Here is a 22,190-nt window from a genome sequence, read left to right as displayed (position 1 = left end):
CTACCGTGTCGTCAAGAATATCAGCGGAGATAGTAAAAGTGACCCGTAATTTATCAGAAACTTGTATCGTCGAATTACTTCCAAACAACTTCTACTTTTTTCTTTTTCGAAAAAAAAATGTAAATATGTTGCAATCAGTGCGAGAATTGGATGGCGGTTAGTGGCATATATTGTATATGAAGAGTATATTCGCTGTCAAACAAGAAGTGCTTACGTGGTGGGAGAAGTGTTCCTTTCATAATTTGGATTGTCAAGGGTTTACACTCTCACTCATGTCCCGAACATCAAGTGTCTGCCCCAGGAACGAGGGCTAGACCCCGGAGGGGGGTTCATCCCCACTATCAGTACTCTCACTGATATACTATGGTGTAATAGTGACTCCTTATATAAAGGGGAGCGCAGGAGAAAGGCAGAAGCATTCGTAGTCCAGTGAAAACAAGAAGCCAAGTGTTCCAAGGTTTAAATTAGGGTACAGTGGTGCTCCTTCAGACGAAGCCATGAGAGTGTTCGTGGTAAGTACTGCGTGGAAAGTCTGTTTGATTACAGAATAATCTCTTTTCCTTTTTTTTTTCAGACTAATAGTGGAAATGTGTTGGGAAAAATCTTCTGGGGCATATCTTACGTCACATTCTCTTTGTGTACGTATTAGTGACTGGTTGTTTGTTTATTTATTGATACTACAAACCGAGTGTTATGTACAGTCGGATTGCAAGATGATTATAAATTGGAAAGGACGTAGAATAATTCTGTTTTGGATTATTTTAAAACTCGACGCTGGCATTTTTTTTGGAGAATCTGAGGAAAATACGAAATATTTGTAAGCTTCTATTATCCATTATTTATCCATTAATCCAATAACCCATTAATATAGGCTCAAAATACATGGAAATATGACGATGAATCCTGCGTACGTAAGGATATGAGAAGAAGGATAGAGCCTATTAACGACATTTTCCAAGTATTCCCCTTTAGAGACTGAGGAAAAAACACAGCGAATTTAATAGTCCAAGAAAATTTATACTGGATCTTTGTCAAATACAGACGGGCAGGCTGAAAAGTGTCTTCGATTAGTTTTGCTGTAAACCGTTTATGGTTGGAAATAAATGCGTGTAATTAAATAACTTCCTGCCTAAACCAGTTTCTAATTAAATGTAGAGCTTTCTATTTCATTTAATTTATTAAATATTCGTTAGGGGTTCTTAGATGAGGGATCGTTCAATCTCAGGACCTATGCTTGGACATGCATTCATGCCCTGTACAGGATTTAAAACTGATTATCCCAGTATTTGAACTAGACTGAACATGCCGTTCATTGAACTTAACAGGTGAAAATACTTAAGCTTAATTTGGAGACAATATAACACGCTAAGTAAGTGGCCTAGTTCATAAGTCGAGTAACCTACGTGGCGTTTTTTTAACATAGTAAGGTACGGCTCAAGATCCGGTCCGTATTTCTGTAATTAATTTTGAATATTAAATATTAATTCATTAGGATAGTTTCAAAATCAACCGGAAACATGTGTCACAAGTATTATTATTATTATTATTAGAGGGGGTGGGTTTCCCCATGCACTTAGACCCGTTATTGGTCCATTGTGCGTCCCCCTTTAATTTCTACTGTCGCCATACCCTACCGATACTGGTGCGTCCTATTTGCTCCGTTCAGCCGACAAGGTCGGCCGTCGGTACCTGATATTTCCCCCATCTATCAGAGGCATTGGAAACTACTTGGGAGGGAAATTGTTGCCTAATAATTTTGCTCAGAGGTCTCCTAGAGACATGAGGATTTTTACGTGCCGTAAATCTACGACACGGGACCCACGGCTTAAAGTCCCTCCCAGAAGACTTGTTCCCTGAATTTTTCCGCCGGGTTTGAACCCGCCTACCTTGAGTCATGAGGTGGGAACGTTACCCCTAGACTACAGAGGCCGCTTGTGTCACAAATAAGTATCCTAGAGCAAAAGCGGATTGATCTCTTAAGTTAGTGTTATGTGTGGAGGAAATATCATGGCATGAAGCTAAGAGAAGTATAAAATTACTTTTACTCAAAATCTTGTGCTTAGGTGTTTCAAATGACATTTGTATAACATAAAATAAATTCTGTAAATAATGTAAAATAATACAATTAAATATTCATTCTGAAGTGCTATGAAGACATGTAGAGGGACCATGTCTAAGGATTTGTTTTTGACCTTGGAATTACATGAAGATGAATAACCAAATTAACCTTTTAACCTTTATTATTTCCAGGAAAAGCGTATGTTCAGTGTTCAGTGGATAGAACTTTTGTCATTCGGAATCATGGAGAAAAGTCCCAATACGTCTGTCTGGAATCAAATTCCAAGCGCTCAGTTCACGATCTTTCATTTTACTGAGTGAAATATCACAGCTCTCTTTAGATGACTGCAATCAGGCTAAAGGTTTTTTTTTCTCAGACCCTCATGAATTAAGCCTACTGTCCTCTTCAGGTTCGATGTTGTTTCTGAAACAGTGATTTTTCTAAGACTTCTTTGACGACATGTCGACATACCGCAAGAAACCTACATACAAAGAACACAACACAACACAACACAACACAACACAACACAACATATGAAATTTTAAACATACAGCTATGCCTCAGAGATAATTCGAAATCCCGATCTCGGTGTTCCAGCAAACAAAGAACACATGTGCCTTAGCTTGTGAAGTGGCTGTGGGTAGCCATATTATATAATGACAATATTATTTTTTTTTATTGGTAGTGAGGTGGGACTAAGTCCCTTGTACTGCGGCCACTTCTGGCCTATTGTACCAGCCCCAGATGATAGGTGAGGGTGATTGTGGAGCAATTGGTGGAATGAAGATTGGCAGGGGAAACCGAAGTACTAGGAGAAAACCTGTCCCAGCGCCACTTTATTCACCACAAATCCCACTTGACCAGACCCGAGATCGAACCCGGGCCGCGGCGGCGGGAAGCCAGCGACTAACCGCTTGAGCTATGGTGCGGCCCTATAATGACAATAACAACAAAATTATTTAAATTCAATTCAATTCTTACTTAATTATGTGCAAACTTAACAGTCCGGAGATCAATCACGAGTATAAAGTTGGCACTAGTACATAGAAAGAAACAATAAAAAAACTTACAAAATATAAAATAAGACACTTTATATAATAATAATAATAATAATAATAATTCCATGAAATTCACAGTTATCATTAACAGGTGAGAACAGTGAAATTAATACATTTGCAATGGTTATACCATGATGCGGAGAGAAAGAATAATATTCATATGTACATATATACACATATGCATGTAATAATAATAATTATATCAATTATAACATATTACGAAATATGATAAAGGAGAATGTTCTTAGTTCCGAATACGTCAGCGCCCTAGAAGGCAACATTAGCAGCTGATGCACATCTAGCAGGGAGAATTTTTACATGAGGAGCAGACATTGGACAATGCAACGTCTCTGATGTACGGAGCAGGAACTCGGAGATCAACAATTTCCAAAATAGAAGGACAGAATTTAGAACCAAGATAAATCTGAATAAGAAAGAGTGCATTGAGACAATGTCTTCTGAAAGTTATGCAATTTTAGCGCCTCCAAAGCGAGAGAAAAGTACGTAGTAATGCACTTGGAAGAAACGATTAAAAGAGAGGGCCGCTAATCTCTGCTGGATACATTCTAGTTTGCTGGCATCGGTTGACGTAATTGAATTCCAGACAAGGACGCGTGTTCAAGCTTAGATCTAATTAACGTAATACATAACCTGCGTATAAATTCAAGAGTTGGAAATGCAATGCAATGCCAAGAACTAGACCTAACAGATTAAAACAATGTGGAAGAACATGGTTGGTGTGGTTATGAAATTGAAGTTCAGTGTTAATAAATATTCTCAGGTCTTGAATAGAGTCCGTCCGCATTATGGAGGGTTATGGACAGATTTATTTTATAGAAGCCATCTGATAAGAGCTAATTTTAAACTTCAGATAATCCGCAACATGATCATGAATAACAAATTCAAACAAAGGTATCCCTATAACAGGCCGAGAAAGCCAATATGCCGGTGAGACGTCGAGGCTTCCATATTTTTTCTAGAAAATCTGCTCATTGATGGCCGTAAGTTTGTCAGCCTTACGTACCGGCCGCCTATTACCTCCACAGGAAGATTCGTGGTACTCATTTCTGTTAGAGGCTGTGTCGACCCCAGGGCCATAGTGCGGCTGGAACGATTAGGTAAATTGAAAAAATCCACCTCATCGGTACACGAACTGCGACCTTCCGGCTTGTGGCATAGTGCCTCAATCAACCACCCTACCGCGTGCCCTGAACAAATTCAAATAATCTGGAAAAATTAACAAAGATATTGGTCTGTAATTGCTAACAGAAGCGCTGTAGCCTATTTTTCAAAACAGGAATAGTTCTTACTATAGGATTCTGACGATGGTGTATAACACACTGATATGTTGGGATTTTGGACTTTATCCATCGTCCTGGTTTTTAAGATAACAAATAAACACGACGTTTCGGAAACTGGATCTGTTTCCGTCCTCAGGTGAAGGAAAAGGGAAACACCTACTCTGTTCGNGTTTCCATAGTGTAGGAAAATACTGCTGAGATAAGCTTAGATTAAAGATACGTTTAAGAACAGGAAGAAAATATATAAACACATACCTTAATAATAAAGTCAGGGATATCATAAACTCAAACAGATTTAGATGGTCTCAGGCGCTTAATAATAGTAAAATTTATTATTATTTCTAATAATGATAATAATAATACGAGAGGTAAACATATCACTGCCGGTCACGGTAGCCGAGCGGTCTAAGGCATGCACTGTCTTCGCTCCCTCGGAAGCCAGGATCGTGGGTTCGAATCCCACTCAGGGCATGGATGTTTGTGTGCGTTTTTCTGTGTTTGTCTACAGGTAGAGGCCTTGCGACGAGCTGATCACCCGCCCAAAGAGTCCTACCGTATGTGTAAGATTGAGAAAAACCGAAGTGAACGGTGTTCATGGAGGTAGGCCTAGGCCCAGTGGGGCTGTAGTGCCAAGAAAAAAAAACATATCACTACACTTAAGCATTACAGCTTGAAGACATATGGAGACGTGCAGGTGAATGTCAAGTATTAACAGTGTCTACATTAGATGGAGTCGAATGACCAGCATTCTCTGCGCTTGTAAATGAGGTTGTTGAGATGCGTTGAATATTGCACTTTTTACAGAAAGAGGAAAACGTCAGTGCTGTTGTGTTGATCACTCTAGGTTCCACGTGACGACACCAGGTGAAGGTAAAGAATGCGCAGGCTTGAATTCGAATTGTGGATCATGTAATTGTGTAATTAGACTTCTTGTTTGGAGTAACACCGTGCAGCATGGTCGGCCGTGCGGCAGGTGCCACAGTTTGCTCGTGCAACTCTAGAGATACATTTCTCTCATTTGTTTATATTAATTGTTATGAATCAAATTATTATTATGGGTTTTCCCATGCACTAATAGACTATTGTACGTCCCTCTTTGATATTCTACCAGTCCCCATGCCCTGCTAGTACTGGTGCTCCCTATCAGCCCCGTCCTGCCAGCGAGGTTGGCCACCTCTCTGGCAGTGGTACCCGATACTTTCCCATCTACCGGAGGAATTGGAAACTACTTGGGAGGAAACTTTTGCCTAATTTTGCTCAGAGGTCTCCTAGAGACATGAGGATCTTTTACGACACGGGACCCACGGCTTAAAGTCCCTCCCGGAGGACTTGTTCCCTGAATTTTTCCGCCCTTCAAATTCCACGACCTCCGCCGGGTTTGAACCCGCGTACCTTGAGTCATGAGGTGGAAACGTTACCCCTAGACTACGGAGGTCGCTTATGAATCAAATAGTTCTCATTCTAATGTCCTCTGTTTGTTTGCCTTCCGAGAACAAATCTACCCGAAATCAGAAGATTTCAAGTGAAATCTGAACCTTGTAGGAATTATGTAGTTTGTTGGGAAGATCATAAATCTTTCAACTACATTGCTGGGTTATAAATTTACAGCATCGAATGAGAAAGGTTATTATGAAAGGTGAGTAAATGAGGATTTGAAAGAAGTTTATGTTAGCCTATCTAAATATATAGCTTAAGATTTGATTTTTTCACGGCGGTGACTATGAAGAATGCCGTCTTATAGGATGTGGCGCAGTGTAGATATTGCGTTAACCGACGTTTCGGGGGAACGTATCCCCTCCTCCTGTTGCAGCCACCTGCGCACACTAGTTCATCTCTCGCGGATTTCTTATACCCTGAAGATGGAGGCGATACATTCCTCCGAAATATCGGTTAACACGATATCTAAATGGCACCACATCCCATAAAAAGCATTTGCCTGAGTCCAAGGAAATATTTAGGCAGCTCTGCCGAAATTCGAACTTGGTACTTTTGAATATATGAACCAGGGTAGCTCAGTCAGTATAGCGATTACTGAACGGGATAAACGACCGGAGTACAGAGGTTCGATTTCCTATGGGGCTAATACTTTCTCTCTTGGCCACCGCGTCCAGGACGACCCCGAGAATCACCTGACCTCCCGTCCAATGAATATTGGCAGTTCTTTCTCTGGAACAAACTGCCTGGCCATGACGCTATGCACTCATATCCAGCAACTACTGAAACTTTGAGGAAGACGCTAAAAGGCGAAGTTTCACAGTGGTTCCACAGTGCCAATATTTTATTCTACCTTCCCCCACCCCGAATGTAAGTCCAGAGTGTTATCGCTACACCATCATCTAAAAGTTTGTGACATTGGAACAAATATTATGTTTCTGGACACTATCCATCGTCCTGTTTTTGTCCAAAACAACATCCTGTTTATATTTCAAAACACAGCGTTTCGGGGACTTGATTCTGTCTCCATCTTCAGGTAAAACCTACTCATTTGGGCTCAATCGATAGAGCTAGTCCCTACCTCGGGACCGGCGATAGTCTCCAAAACCTTGTGCTTTTAGATAAAAAGAGGACGATGGATGATATCCAAAACCATAATACTTCTACTTTAATGCAGTTTACTGGTCTGTATTCATAGCGGTTTATAGCGTAGCAAAGTTTATGTACAGCAAACCTCAACAATGCTGGTCATGTGTTACAAATATTTTTCCACTTTAGTAACGGTTACGGACAGGTTGCTTTAGAATCTGAACTTGACAATAAAAAGGTCTTAACTACGTGAGCTGAAGTAAAAACCCTTAATATTGAAATTCTCTCTGATACTTAGGCATTATACAGGAAGTAATTTTTAGCACTGAGACCCAAAGCTGGTGTAACACCCCCGTTTCGCATTTAGAAGATACATGATTCGTACCTCGGCAAGAAAGGTACCTATCATGACTTGGGGTTTTCGTGGTTTTTCCGAGTCCCTTCATTGAAATGCCGGGATATTACTTTCAAATTAGACTAAATTCGATTTCTTCTGCGTTCTTTTTAATTCATCATTCTTTGACCATCTATAAATCGACGCTGCAAAGTCTGAGCTATTTGCAGAGTCGCTGGATAAACCATAAATAAATGAACAACTATACTCGCGCATGAGCACTGAGAAGAAAATATCAATTCTCGTTACAACATTGAATTTCACAATTCATCCTCACATGTTTGGAATATGAGCCAATGGCGAAATATCACGTTGCCCTGTTTCAAGATTTAAAATATTCCCTACTTTATAAAGCGCAGAAGTTAGGCCTTAGATCTGTAAGTACGCAATATAGTTTCGCATTGTTTTTCTTTTAGTTCCTAATGTGTCATAGTCATTCGTAAAGCATTAAGCCAGAAGTTCTGGGCTAACTGATGAACCTACGTGCGTATGAACGAATTCTCCAGAAGGGAGGGGGGAGCGGATGCAGCACCCTTGTGTGAAATGAAGAAACTTATAGTAAAATAGAATTATAATAAATGTGTTATGTGAATATATCGGGAGGACTGAGCTGGCTCAGGATAGGGTCCAATGGCGGTTCTCCGTGAATACGCTGATTTCAGTTCTATAGAGTTTTCCTGGCGACCTGAACAAATATACATTTCTGAAAGAAGACCGTGTGGATATAACTGAAACTTACGGAGGCTGTGACATGTTAGACAGCCTATTACTAATCGTAAATTGGAGCAGTGAACAGGAACAAATGCACGAGATTTCGGTTCTACTCGTAGCATGGTTCGTCAGTGAATGCAGACCTGAGTATTCCAAATCATTTATAATGGTCACAAATTATTTCGCCAAACTTATCATAATCCCAAAGCGGCCTCCGTAGTCTAGAGGTAATGTTCCCACCTCATGACTCGTAGTACGCGGGTTCAAATACCCGGCGGAGGTCGTCTAATTTTTAAGGGCAGAAAAATTCAGGGAACAAGTCCTCCGGGAGGGACTTTAAGCCGTTGGTCCCGTGTCGTAGCTTTACGGCACGTAAAAGAACCTCATATCTCCAAAGGAAGTCACTGAGCCAAATTAACGGACGTTTCCCACCCAATAGCAGTCTCTAATACCTCTGGTAGATGGGGGAAGCATTATAGATACCTCTCAGCTAGTAGAGCCGGTCTCGCTGGCTGGGCGGGACTGATGGTAAGCACCAGTACCGGTAGGATATAGAGACTGGTAGAATATCATAGAGGGAAGCACAATGGACCAATACAGGTCTAAGTGCATGGGGAAACCCACCCTCTCCAATAACTAACTAACTAACTATCATAATCCCACACATGTTGAGCCAGTATCACGTCTTTCTTCCACATTCGTCAGCTTTCCAAGCTTCCGGCTTCACTTCTTATCTCCTTCTTCTGAGGTACAGTTCATTCTGTAAACAGGATGAAGCGTTCTGTTTCCTGGAATAAAACGCCATGTATGCCGCTAAAAATCAATCGAAGTTTCGGAAGGAACATGTTGTCTCCATCTTCAGGGTTTAATTGTAAGTTGAGCAGCATTAAGCTGGCGCCAAACAGAGTTCTGCTAGCTACCGAATATGTTGTGATGCGACATGCAGCTGAGGAGGAGAATATGCACGTAGTTGTCATGGTGCACTGCAGTCCGTATAGCAGTACCTGCCTAATTGTCAGTCGCCTCGGTGTTCAGCACACGGCAACGTGGCGGAAATTGCATTTCGAAGATCTTTATCAGTGCCATCTCCAGCAGCATCCCAAACCTGGAGATTTGGGCACGCGGACCGGGAAATGCAACTGGTCAGTCGCACGCCACAAACTCCATCGATAATTTTATTTACTAGCGAGGCTTGGGCAAAGAATGTCAGGAACACGCATGGTCAAATGTGAGTCCGCGAGGTACGGTGGAAGCTGATTTCCAGTATAGATTTTCAGTTAACTTTCGGCGCGGTTTAATGAATGTCAGCTCACTGGATCATTCTTCTTGGAGGAAAGACTGGCAGGTGCAATATACGCTGAAAGTTGCAACATGAACTGCCCGATTTGCTGACCTGTGCCAGCACTGGGACCAGTGTACTTCCAGCTCTCTCGTATAAACTGACTGGCCACCGCAACCGCCGGACTTCAACGCTAGACTTCCAAGTATAGGGGAACATAAAAGATCTTGTTTATAAACGCAAGTCTGACAGACTTAAGGACATAATTCATGGCACTGTCGATGCGGCTCCATACATCAATGACCGAGACAAACATCTTCGTCTTACACGTTCTGTTACGAAACGGACAAGACACATACCGAAGTTGAAGATAGCAATTTTAACATTTGTTACGTCAGTGAATAGCCAGGCCATATAAAATTGTGTACAACTATTATAACACTTGATATTACAAGAAGCTTGTTTGTCCTAAATAAATCATCTTTGAACTTCCTGAACCTGTAGCTCTGTAACCGACGAAACCAGTGTCTATGTTGATAATACCTGTTATTATTATTGGAGAGGGTGGGTTTCCTCATGCATTTAGACCAGTTATTGGTCCATTGTGCGTCCCCCTTTAATTTATACTGTCGCCATACCCTACCGGTACTGATGCGTGCTATCAGTCCCGTTCAGCGAACGATGTCGGCTGTCGGTGCCGATGCTTCCCCCATCTACCAGAGGCATTGAAAACTACTTGGGCGGGAAACTTGCCTAATTTTGCTCAGAGGTCTCCTAGAGACATGAGGATCTTTTACGTGCCGTAAATCTACGACACGGGACCCACGGCTTAAAGTCCCTTCCGGAGGACTTGTTCCCTGAATTTTTCCGCCCTTAAAAAATCCACGATCTCCGCCGGGTTTGAACCCGCGTACCTTGAGTCATGAGGTGGGAACGTTACCTATAAATAATACCTGTAGTACAAGGTTTCGCACTCAGAATAACCTCCTGAGTGTATGACATGAATCCGTGAATTGATATGTGTATAAAATAAAGAGATGTGCTTGTATTCAACTGGTTTTGGATTCGATCTAAAGTGGTGCCGCTATTTTTCTGAATATAAAGTAAAATGAATATGCCAGGAAAATGACAGGGCACTGAAGACAAGAGTATAACCAACTACTGAAATATCACATGCGTGGAATACGTATCAGAAGCAGAAAGATAGTTCAATAAAATTACAGGGTTCATTAATAAAATGCCAGTATGGCCTGAGGTACTTTCCCGCTGCATTTAGAAATATTTGTGACGTCTAAACTTGTAATGTGCCGGTCACGGTAGCCGAGGGGTCTAAGGCATGTACTGTCTTCGCTCGCTTGGAAACCGGGATCGTGGGTTCGAATCCCACTCAGAGCATGGATGTTTACTCTGTGTGTGTGCGTTTTTCTGTGTTTGTGTACAGGTAGAGGCCTTGCGACGAACTGATCACCCGCCCAAGGAGCCCTACCGAATGTGTAAGATCTATAAAAACCGAAGTGAACGGAGAAGTTCATGGAGGTAGGCCTAGACCCACTGGGGCTGTAGTGTCAAGGGAAAAGAAAAAACTTGGAATGTTCCTTGCTTAATTTGACGGCGCTGTGTATAACTGTAAGGGTAACATTCATGGCATCGAATGAGGAAGAAAAATTTGAAACGGAAAGTTCGTGAGCGGGAGCAGTCATAGATTCCTTCTGGAATATTTATGAAATTAGTGAGAAAAATAAAATAAGGGAGGTTGAAAGACAGAACATGCATCACTCATAGGTCATATGAGGACTGAATATAAAGTTTCATTTTTAAATCTTTATGGAAAAATACCTCTTGAGAAACTTCGGTTTGCATGGGAGAAAATGGAGGCTGCAGCCACCTGCTCACATTGATTCCTCGCTCGCGGATTTTTCTACCCTGAAGATGGAGGCGATACGTTCTTCCGAAACGTCGGTTTACACAAGATCTACACGACGCCATATCCCGGAAGACGGCCTCAGATCCTACAGTGTATTGTCCCTCGTGTGATGAGAAAAATTTATAAAATGGTGAAGAGATAAGGATTATAAAGGAGATCAAAGTCTCTTTCGGGACATTCCCATGGAGAGTTCGAGTGCAAAATCTTAGCCTTGTAAAAGTACTAGCTGGCCAGAAATTAGGAATACAAGTATATGATGTTGCTGCTATACTAGTCTGATTAATTCGAACACTCTGACAGCGATATTCATCAATAATCGCCATTCATTATTTCCTGTCAGTAAGCATTTGCTACAATCAAGACATCACTTGAGCATGCCGAGTCCATAATTCATAGCTTTTAAATTGGAAAGCGGAGTTCAGAACACAAGACACATCACTGCTATTAATTTGAGTGACATACTTGAACCAGAGAAGATGCACGCCTATCCCCTCACCTGTCAAGACCTGTCCCCCCCCCACCTCAATCCCATGTACATGTCGTTCCAAATAAAACTGACACAATAAGAGTGAAAGCAGGTCCACATGCATTCATTTAAAAACAATGATATATTGGTAGCATAACAAGGACTGGTTCCCCTTCCTCCATGACTTGGTCACGGGCAAGGCCGACCGCTTCCACACGCTTTCGTCTCTTCAATTGTTACTTTTTTATAATTCTCAGCGTTCCCTGATGTTAGTACATCGGACAACCGTTATGAGCACTGAACCATTATTCCGTGACAATGAAAATTCAGGCTGTGTGGGAAAACCTAAGAAGAAATCTTCAGAAGGGAAATAGGAGTAGAGCAGCAGAAAGTATCAAGGACGTCTGCACTGCTTTCTCCAGTTACAGACCACAATACCAGGACAAAGCCCCCTTATTACGATATTAACGTAAGCTTTGACTAATTACAATAACTCGCTTTGAACGATGTAAAACGAGTACAAAATCCACAGAAAATTGAAACTGTAAGATTTGAGGTTTTCAAGGCGGTGATTATGAAGACTGCCATCTTCTGGGATGTGGCGCCGTGTAGATATCACCGAAACTGACGTTTCGGAGAACGATCACCTACTCACGCTAGTTCCTCGTTCGCAGATTTTTTATACCCTGAAAATAGAGGCGATACGTTCCTCCGAAATGTCGGTTTACACAAGATATACACGGCGCCACATCCCAGAAAACGGCATTCTTCAAAATTAAAAATATTCTAATATTATTGCCTTTTATTATAAATTACTCTTCATTTCCTTTAGGAAAACAGTACGATAGAAAAGAATTGACTTTTTTCTTTTTAATTTCTTTAGGTACAAAGACATTACTCGACATATGAGGCCCCTATTCATTTATGTCTCTATATGGTTACACTTGAAGACTGAAATATAGATGGAATTCTGGGTTCCTCTACATTTAGCATACTAGCAGTAGCCCTGTGTCGGAAACCTCTTAAAGCCCAGTCGTACTGTTACCGTACACAAGTAGAACTTTTTATTTATTAATTTGAGTGTTATTCCCTTATAATTCTTGCTTCTGCGAACTGAGAGCCTGTCGCTAGACAATTAAACAAATGCACGGGATGATATGACCATTCAATTCTACGTGCTATGAACATTTTCCTTTTCTCGCTAATGTATATATGTATTTCTTACACATATGTCCAGGCAGCTTCAGAATTTTATGTAGAAATCCCCCATAAATTTGGTTTCTGCACGATTATTCAAACATTGCTTTCATTCAACTTAGCTCTCTAAACTCAGTTTTCAGTACTGCCTGAAATAACGTATTCAGCACCTTCACACTGCAGGGGGAATATTTATTACAGAAGAGGTTAGTCTAGAGGTAAACATGTATTCGGGAGATGTTAGTTTCGAATCACGGCAAGGACACTGTCTATTCGACTGGTGTATTTTGCGGTATTTCTCAGTCCTTCAGAGCAAACGCCGGGGGTAGTAGCTTCATTAGGTCACGACTTTCCTTCCAGTTCCCTTCATGTTCATCTTCTTGCCATCTGACAATATATCGCCTCTGTGCCTTGTTAAATAACCCAAGAAAGAAAAATATTTAGCGCCCCCTCTCCCAAATCTCCAGTTTACACTCTCGGAATCTACCTACCTACCTAAACTTCTCTTTTCTTTACTATTACAGTACTTGTATTAAACTTCGAGTGAAAAGCCAGCAATTAATTGTGAAGCAACAAAAGCAATGAGTTCTGTAACAGTCATTCCACACAAGCGTGTTGCCATAACAGTGAGGAGCAGCACTGCATCGGACGAAAGCAAAGTCACGTGTCAAACGTGTTTTCTGGACCCTTTCAATGACGAGATGATAATGCAAAATGATGACAGGATATCGTGACAGAAAACAGTTATGTAATTTGAGAATTATATCATCCATTTTTGGCGTTTACTGTTTGAAATATTTAACAGCTAACGTGTAACCGTACATCTTACACAGCATCAAATGTTAAATGGAGTGTAAATGGATAATCGGTGAGAATATGAAAGAAAGCGATAGTTGCCTCTTTCAAGGTACTATTCCAGAATTTGCCACTAAACATTTCAGTCGCAGTAAGAGGTTCTGAAGGTCAGTATTCGAATCCTGGATTTCTGGAATGTGAACCAACACATTCTGTAACCATTTCGTAAAACATCGTCAGAGTTGTTTTTGGACTTGATTATATTCTTTTCAACTGAAATATCTGGATTTGGGCGAATGTTGCGAAGTCCAGTAGTTACTAACTTCGAGTTTTCGCTGCAGTTCACTCCTTCTATTGATTTAGTTCTTTACAATATTTATGTGTAAATGTTATCAGTTTTCCGAGGTTTCGGAAGTATATACTTTCCCTTTCTTCAGAATTAAGGCGATTCGACGCTGAAGAGATACTGCCCTCGCGAAATGTCGGATAAAAGTAAAAAAGTAAAGCTAACCCTGTAACAGGCCGTGAAGGCCCATAGGGTTGTGAGACGTCGAAGGTCCCACATTATCTAGACAATCGGCTCAAAGATGGCGGTAAGATTGTCAGCCTTACGCACCAGCCGCGCTTTACTCCCCATGAAAATTATTTAATTAATTCCTGGTACTCATTTCTGTTAGAGGCTGAGTCGACCTCAGGGCCATAGTGCGGCCGGAAGGATTAGGTCAATTGAAAATATCCAATGACCTCATCGGGACTTGAACCCGCGACCTTCCGGCTTGTAGAAGATTGTCTCAATTAACTACGCTACCGCATGCTCCTCCCTCCCCGAAATGTCGGATATACTACCCAAATTCACACGGTCTCAAGGCCCAAGAACTGAATGAACATGAACTATTCTTATTTTAGCAGTTTCGCGTTCGCATAACAATTATTTTCTTATTCTTGAATAGTAAAATATTAAGCTATCCCTGTAATAGGCTGCGGAGGCACATAGGATTGTAAAATATCGAGGCTTCCACATTTTCTAGACAATTGGCTCATAGGTGGCGGTGAGGCCAACTTTACATGCTGGCCGCCATTTATCCTCAGGAAGACTTCCGGTACTCATGTCTGTCACATCACAGCGTAACGATTAGCTCTGCTACTTCAAGTTTTGTGGATTCGAATCTCAGTTAGAGATCAATTAATTTGATAGAATTTTTAGCGATATTCTCAGCATTTCAGGCGAATGCTGGTGTAGCAGGGCTTACGTATGGCAAGCAGCCTCTTCCTACTCCCCGTTTCAAGATCATAATATGTTCCCAAGCTGTACAATATCCGTAGTTATTAAAATATAAATAAATAACGAAATATTCGGTGAAAACTGTAAAGTTGTTCTTGCTGCCCGCAGTTACTCGCATCACTCACGGCTATTGCCACTGCTCGCCCTGGCGGCATCGGTGGCGGAGGTGGATTTGGGGGCGGTTTTGGAGGCTCTGGATTTGGTGGAAGCGGTGGAGGAATTGACACATACTCCGCTCCTCCTAGTGGAGGTGGAGCTCCATCAGGGGGATACGGTGCTCCCGTGCCACAGTATGGACCACCAGCACAAGCACCTGTGATCCACAAACATGTGTATGTGCACGTCCCACCACCAGAACCCACATATTATGCACCAAAGAAGTCCCTGCCACCTCCTCCACCCCCACAAAAACACTACAAAATTGTATTCATCAAGGCACCTACACCACCTCCACCAACTGTTCCCGACATCCCAGCCCTCCCACCACCCGACGAACAAAAGACTCTGATCTACGTCTTGGTCAAGAAGCCAGAAGAGGCACCAGAGATTCACATACCAACGCCAGCACCAACCAAACCATCCAAACCTGAGGTTTACTTCATCAGGTACAAGACGCAGGTAAGCAAAACGATATTCATAAGACTTTATTTCAATTAGAAAAAATTGCTCCTATATCTAGAAAACGGGGAGAATACCCTAGTCCCCGAATTTTGAGACCTTTTGGAGTAGAAAGAGATTCCTCACTAAGAAACAAGACTGGGAGGGACACAGATCAGACCTGAACGAAGCGACGAGAGTAAATGGCAATCCTGCTCCAAGCAGTAACTCACGGCACATAGCTATACTTCACTGCACAACAACTGGATGTACCAAAATAAGTATTTTCTATTTTTTTCTCATGGGGTGAGATTGAGTCTATTTGGTACTACGGCCACTACTGGACTATTGTACCAGCCCCAGATTATAGGGGATTATGATTGTGGACCAATTGGTGGATTGTGAATTGACAAGGAAAACCGAAATACTCGGAGAAACCCTGCCCCAGTGCCCCTTTGTCCACCACAAATTCCACATGACCTGAGCGGGGCTTGAAGCCGGGCGCTCGCGATGGGAAGCCGATGACTAACAGCCTGAGCCATGGCGCGGCCAAATAAGTATCTTATTAGTTATATTCCGATACAATGTAGCTAATTCAGTAAATGATGCCTGTTCGTAATTTAAACAAAACGCATGAGGCTTAATATCCTTCAAGTTTTCTGAAGTTTCAGTAAATGACCAATTTCCCGAACCATTTAAACTCTCCATACTGACTAAAGAAGACAAATTATTTTGTCAGAAAACCTACAGTTGTCATCACAACATTATGCGCTCTATGCTATAGAGCTACAATTAAATGCTTTAGAGCCATCAACAGTAGATGGCTCTAATATATCATTCATTCATCAGTAATCTGTCAGACGACAGGTCCATAGTCTCTTCCAAAACAGTTCCTCGACTTAATGCGATCTAGAGCTTTACCTTTCAAATGAAAATATCCTCGTCTGTCCCCAAGGTCATCCAGCATCATCTCACGTCTTCTTCCTCGTCTTCTGGTCACTTCTATCCGCCCCTCTATCTTTCCTTCAATAACTTCTTTTAGAAGGCAGTTACTGCGTAAAACATGACCAATCCAATTAGCCTTCCGTTTTCTTATTTCGTGTAGGATATTCCTCTGCTCACTGACTCTAAATAACACTTCTTCATTTCTCACATAATCGGTCCAACTGATCTTCTCCATCCTTCTCCAACACTACATTTCGAAGCTTTGCTGGTGTTGGTCCTTATATATCATTAATTTATGTTTAAAATTGGATATTAAATAATTTTAACACACCGCAGTAGTCATGAAAAGTTGTATCTTCTGGAATATAACTCAGTGAAATTCGGTGAAAGTGAACCGACGTTTCGGAGGAATATGTCACCTCCATTTTCAGGGTCGAAGAATAATCCAAGCAAGAAACCGGCATAAAACTGGTAACAAACAGAGATCCTACTTGACTTATTTTTCGACCTTGAAAATGGAGGTAACATGTTCCTCAGAAATGTCTTTTTACTTGGGAAGGACTTCATATTGCTATATTCCGGAAGTTACAAATCTTCGTTTTTACATGCAAAATGTCAACGTGTTTAATTAGGAGTTTTCATTAATATTTTTCGTATGGCTTTGGCAAAAGAAACATTAAACATAATCCCGTTTTGTTTGCTATTTTTCAGTAGTTAAAGAGAAATTAATTTTAAGTATAATACAATATATTGTTCAGAGGTAGAACAACGGAGCACTTTCTGCTCTAGGTAGAAGCCTGTCGCTTCAGGCCAAGTAATATACGGAGAAATTTCTGCATGTATCGCCTGACTGTAAACACACAAACGTTACATTACACACAACATAACGGCATTGTAGGCAGATGTATGCACCAGCTTATAACAACATTATTTAAAATGAAAGCTGCATAAGATATAATAAGAAGCATTAATACCTGGCAATCATTAGCAAACAAACTTTCGCCGCAGAACGTGTTCATTAATTTCACTACTGACAGAACTTTTTCCTGTTTTGTACAGATATTAACACCATTAAATTTATCGGAAGTAATATTATCAAGAAGACGAAAATTTCCAATAACGAAATATCTTTAAGATATAAAAGGCCCATATCGGAAGATGAAAGTAAATGTATTTTATGTCACTGAACATGGGGAGGTATGAGAATACTGGGGCTCCTTTTGTCACATTTATCATACCTAACAAAATTTGCAAAACTAAAAGGAAGTACTAATGTTCTATATCAATTTACATCAGTCAGAATTTACTAAAATGAAACAATGATAGTAATATCATCAGGTTAAATTAAGCCACAGTATTATTTTAGTTAAAAGTTCTGGAAATTGGGGAATGTTATTTTATTATTCATGAAAATTGCGACGATTAGATACAAAAATTCAGATCTACAATCCACAATGAAGTGGATAACAACATGAAATATTACAAGTGTGTTGTAGTACGCACAGTAAATTCTGGAATTTACGACTGCTTCAATGTATTGCAGAAGGAATCAAACGCAAGTCTAACAATTACTGTTTCGATATTATAAGGTATAATGTCGCGTACTTAGGCAAATCTTCGAATTATTTCGAACTGAAACTGAAATAATGATTCAACATAAACGTGTTTATGTCCTCTTCCTAAAAGTATCTTGATTTCAAAGCATCAGAAAACTGAAAATTCTTGTTGTGATAGCGGAGATTTCGTGAATTAATAATAGAAAATATTCCAGAAGAACTATGATCCTGTGGCCCTAATTGTATCCAATTTAGAAGGCACAGAAAAAATGCAGATGTATTTCAAAGTCTAGTACAATCAGTAACTATCATATCTTCGTGAATTGTGATGACAGATTTCGGGATATAGAAATTTGCAACCGTAAGCAACAGTGACGTCAGCTTCTCTCTTTTGTTGAAGTTAGGGAAGAGCAGTAACCGTGCCCAACGTGACACAGGCTTCAGGATGGGCCGTCTGCTAATATTGCCTCTGTCGAAATGTTACCTGGCTGTTTAACTTTAGCGTACCGAGCTGTATGTTTTATGTCGCTCGTTGAATGATCTATCCTTAGGTAGAAAACAGCAAGTAATTCCAGACAAGTGTTGACAGCGCGTGAGTCAGAGTTGGTTTTAGAAATTCTTTGCATAAAGTGCATAAATTAATACACAATGAGAAAATACATCTGTTCATCTGCACATTTCGTCTCTGAAAATACAGAACTGGATTTCTACTAAATGTGGCATTGGATATGTGCACTAACAATTTCAAGCTACATACAATACTGGTCTTACTTCATACATAGCTGAAATTTAGGTTTACATATATTTTTAAACGGATCAGCGCACAAAAATATTGTAGACTGACATATGAAGTAACTGATCAATATCTGCAGTTTTTTTTTTGAATCTTTAAAATTTGGTGTAAGTTTAAAGAAACAAAACATTTTTACCGCTATGGTCTCCAGTGAATTATCGTTACAGAAATGGATATCTGTCTGCAATACATGAATAGCTATCTATGCGATTTGCAGCAGAACAAAGAACGCACTTCCAGATGTATGCAGTACACCTTTCCACTTATGTTAGGCTATTCTAACCTGAGTTCTCTTACACAGATTTCTAGTGTTGCAGTATTTCCGTTCACACTGGACCCGTCAGACTCCAAATAGTTTGAGGCAGTACAGTATAACTGTTGCAACTTCTCGCATGTAAAAACTTCAACTTAAATACAAATAAAAGCATTATTTTCTATTGCTAGTGGGTAGGCGTATGTGGGTGGACAACATTAAAATGGATCTTGGAGAGATAGGATGGGATGGTGTTGATTGGATGGATCTGGTTCAGGGTAGGGACTAGTGGAGGGCTCTTGTGAAGACGGTAATGAACCTTCGGGCTCCTTAATATGCTGGGAAATTCTTGAGTAGCTGCAGAATTGGCGTCTCCTCCAGAAGGGCTCAGCTCCATGAGTAAGTAAGTAAGTGGGGTGGGACTAAGTGCCTTGTACTGCGGCCACTTCTGGCCTATTGTACCAGCCACAGATGATAGTTGAGGGTGATTGTGGAGCAATTGGTGGAATGAAGATTGGCAGGGGAAACCGAAGTACTCGGAGAGAACCTGCCCCAACGCCACTTTGTCCACCACAAATCACACTTGACCAGACCCCGGGATCGAACCCGGGCCGCCGCGGTGGGAAGCCAGCTACTAACCGCTTGAGTTATGGCGCGGCCATAATAAAAACATTAAATACAAACGAGAGTTGTCACACCTTTCAGAAGATAAAGATTCCGGCTACATTTTATTTTGCAGAAGCAGGAAGGCTACGCTCCATCGCAGCCCAGTTCCGGGTATGGAGCCCCCGCACCAGTTCCTTCGGCCCCCGGGGACAGTTACGGGGCACCTGCACCTTCAGGGCAATATGGCGCCCCTAGCGGAGGAGGACCCTACTAAGTGTCTCACGCAACAGATACACAGCAACAGGATGTTCGAACATTCCTCGGGAAGTCATTTTCTTCAGGATGAACGCAAATCTTTTGCAATTGACACGCCATCCAGTTCTTGACATGTTCGGTCTTTGGATGATACTGTTATAAAGTGGCGGTGATAGTGGAGTAAGTTGCAATGGACATTGCTTGTTACAAAAGGACAAGGCTTGAGCAACGGTGAGGATTGCTGAACAAGTGATTTTTTTTCCAAGTTTCAAACTTAGCTTCGCGCTTGATAAGCTCATGAACACGTACAGGAAAAAGATACCACAGATACAATTATACACGTATGTCAGAATAAAGAGGGAAACACTAAGCGTAAGCTTCACGAAAAGAGAGGATATTTCTCTTTCTTTTTGATAAATATTTTGGAAAATTGTGACATTTAAATTATACCCTTCTAGCCCTTCACAATCACATTTCCTATCCTCACTATTGAAACTGTGGTCATGGGATTCTAAACCTAAAAAGAGGCGAGATTTGCAACGATTCAGGAATAATTTTACTTCTCTCGCTGACTTGTTTTCCAACCAAGTCACTGACGTAATGAAGCGCTTTATAAGGAGTCGGGATGAATCTCATGTAGACTAGAAAAGGATGCATGAATATATCTCAAACAGACAATGTCCAGTGCACTAGAACTAACAGTAATTTATGTTCCATTTCGGCGGTTTGCAGGATTGCAACGACAGTAAAAATAATTTGCTGCCTTCCTGTCGTAAGGAGCCTGTAAGTAAGATAGTACAATGTGAACATCTGCGAAGATGAACAAGTGTGAATTTTAAATTTAAGTTGCGAAATAATTGGATAGAACATCTGTTCGCTATTTCAGAAAGCATTCTTGGAAATAGTGGAAACATTTGGACAAACATTACGAATTCAGAACTTATTTATAATTGTCATTTTATAAATATACTTTCCTTAATTCTAATGGGAGGAAAAAGCTTTTGTCATGGAGGTTCATAACACTCTATTACTTTTCCTTATACTGAAACGGTAAAAATCATAGACTAAAGACTTTTTTTTTTTTCAAAATAGGAGTTCGTAGTTCGATGGATAGGCCTACGCCTGATTTTAAGCAATATTAAATTTGTCCATGTGATGGCAAAAGTGTCTTCTTCACTTCAGCGTAATATTAATCGGCGTACAAGATGATGGCTAAACATTAATACTTAAAAGGAAAACTACTTCAGTGGACTTAAATGCCTCTATTTATTTTTTTATTGCTAGTGGGGTGGGACTAAGTCCCTTGTACTGCGGCCACTTCTGGCCTATTGTACCAGCCCCAGATGATAGGTGAGGGTGATTGTGGAGCAATTGGTGGAATGAAGATTGGCAGGGGAAACCGAAGTACTCGGAGAAAACCTGCCCCAGGACCAATTTGTCCACCACAAATCCCACTTGACCAGACCTGGTATCGAACCCGGGCCGCCGCGGTGGGAAGCCAGCGACTAACCGCTTGAGCTATGGTGCGGCCCCTAAATGCCTCTAAATAAGAGCTGAGAACGATTATAAAACAATGTCCATAAGGCAGTCTGTGACTCGATGAGAGGATTAACTTAACCCTTTAATGGAATTCCTTTTAATATTCAATGTAATTTAACGTAATGTAACATGCAGTACTCCTGTTTCCACAACGGGCGCTAGTTCTGCTTCGTCTTGTAACCACGGGTCATGGGAATACTTAACTCTTAATTCAACAAGTTACAAAACTAAAAAATTTTCCCCATTTAAATTTCTGATTTTTTAAATATATTTTGTTAGTTATGCGTGGGACGAAGCATGGTTATGTTTCCATTTCCCCCACTTATTATTTATTTAATTTTTATTTATAATTTTCTTGTGCCAGCTGAACAGTTAACTATCCAGGCACAAACTATACGAGCAGAGTGTTTCCGAATTACTAGACTGCTCTGTGATGACAGGAAAAGGATGTAGATCTTGTAAGGAAATATCTTTATAAAACATGACTGGCCGTCGGACCATAACGCCATTAACGTTCTTCTATTTCCACAGCTGAAATGAAATCTTTCAAGTCTTCAGATTACTAGAAATTATTTTTCTCAGCTACTCGTAGCTACTCGTATTTCTTCTATTTCCAGTAGTAGCTGATGTGACGTTGGGGTTCACCTTTTCCACCAC

The 22,190-nt window shown here is 40.8% G+C and overlaps 1 protein-coding gene across 1 annotated transcript; it reads left to right on the top strand.

Annotated features, from left to right (window-relative positions):
- The first annotated feature begins 435 nt into the window (after positions 1-435).
- Positions 436-21,313, top strand: LOC111865243 (leucine-rich repeat extensin-like protein 3). The gene is made up of 3 exons (XM_023853141.2): positions 436-512; positions 15,098-15,607; positions 19,873-21,313. Exons 1-3 carry the CDS (start codon positions 498-500, stop codon positions 20,011-20,013), a joined length of 666 nt encoding a protein of 221 aa, XP_023708909.1. The 5' UTR covers positions 436-497; the 3' UTR covers positions 20,014-21,313.
- The last annotated feature ends 877 nt before the right edge of the window (positions 21,314-22,190 follow it).

Source organism: Cryptotermes secundus, unplaced genomic scaffold (assembly GCF_002891405.2).
Source record: "Cryptotermes secundus unplaced genomic scaffold, Csec_1.0 scaffold614, whole genome shotgun sequence".
In the NCBI taxonomy this organism is placed as follows: Eukaryota; Metazoa; Arthropoda; class Insecta; order Blattodea; family Kalotermitidae; genus Cryptotermes; species Cryptotermes secundus.
Note: the sequence above shows the minus strand (reverse complement) of the source record. Positions and strands in the feature narration are given on the sequence as shown.

What these genes read in the sequence shown, in the direction of transcription:
- LOC111865243 (XM_023853141.2), top strand. An exon ending in TCATCAGGTACAAGACGCAG is followed by an intron (nt 15,608 to 19,872) that starts GTAAGCAAAACG and finishes TTTATTTTGCAG; the next exon opens with AAGCAGGAAGGCTACGCTCC.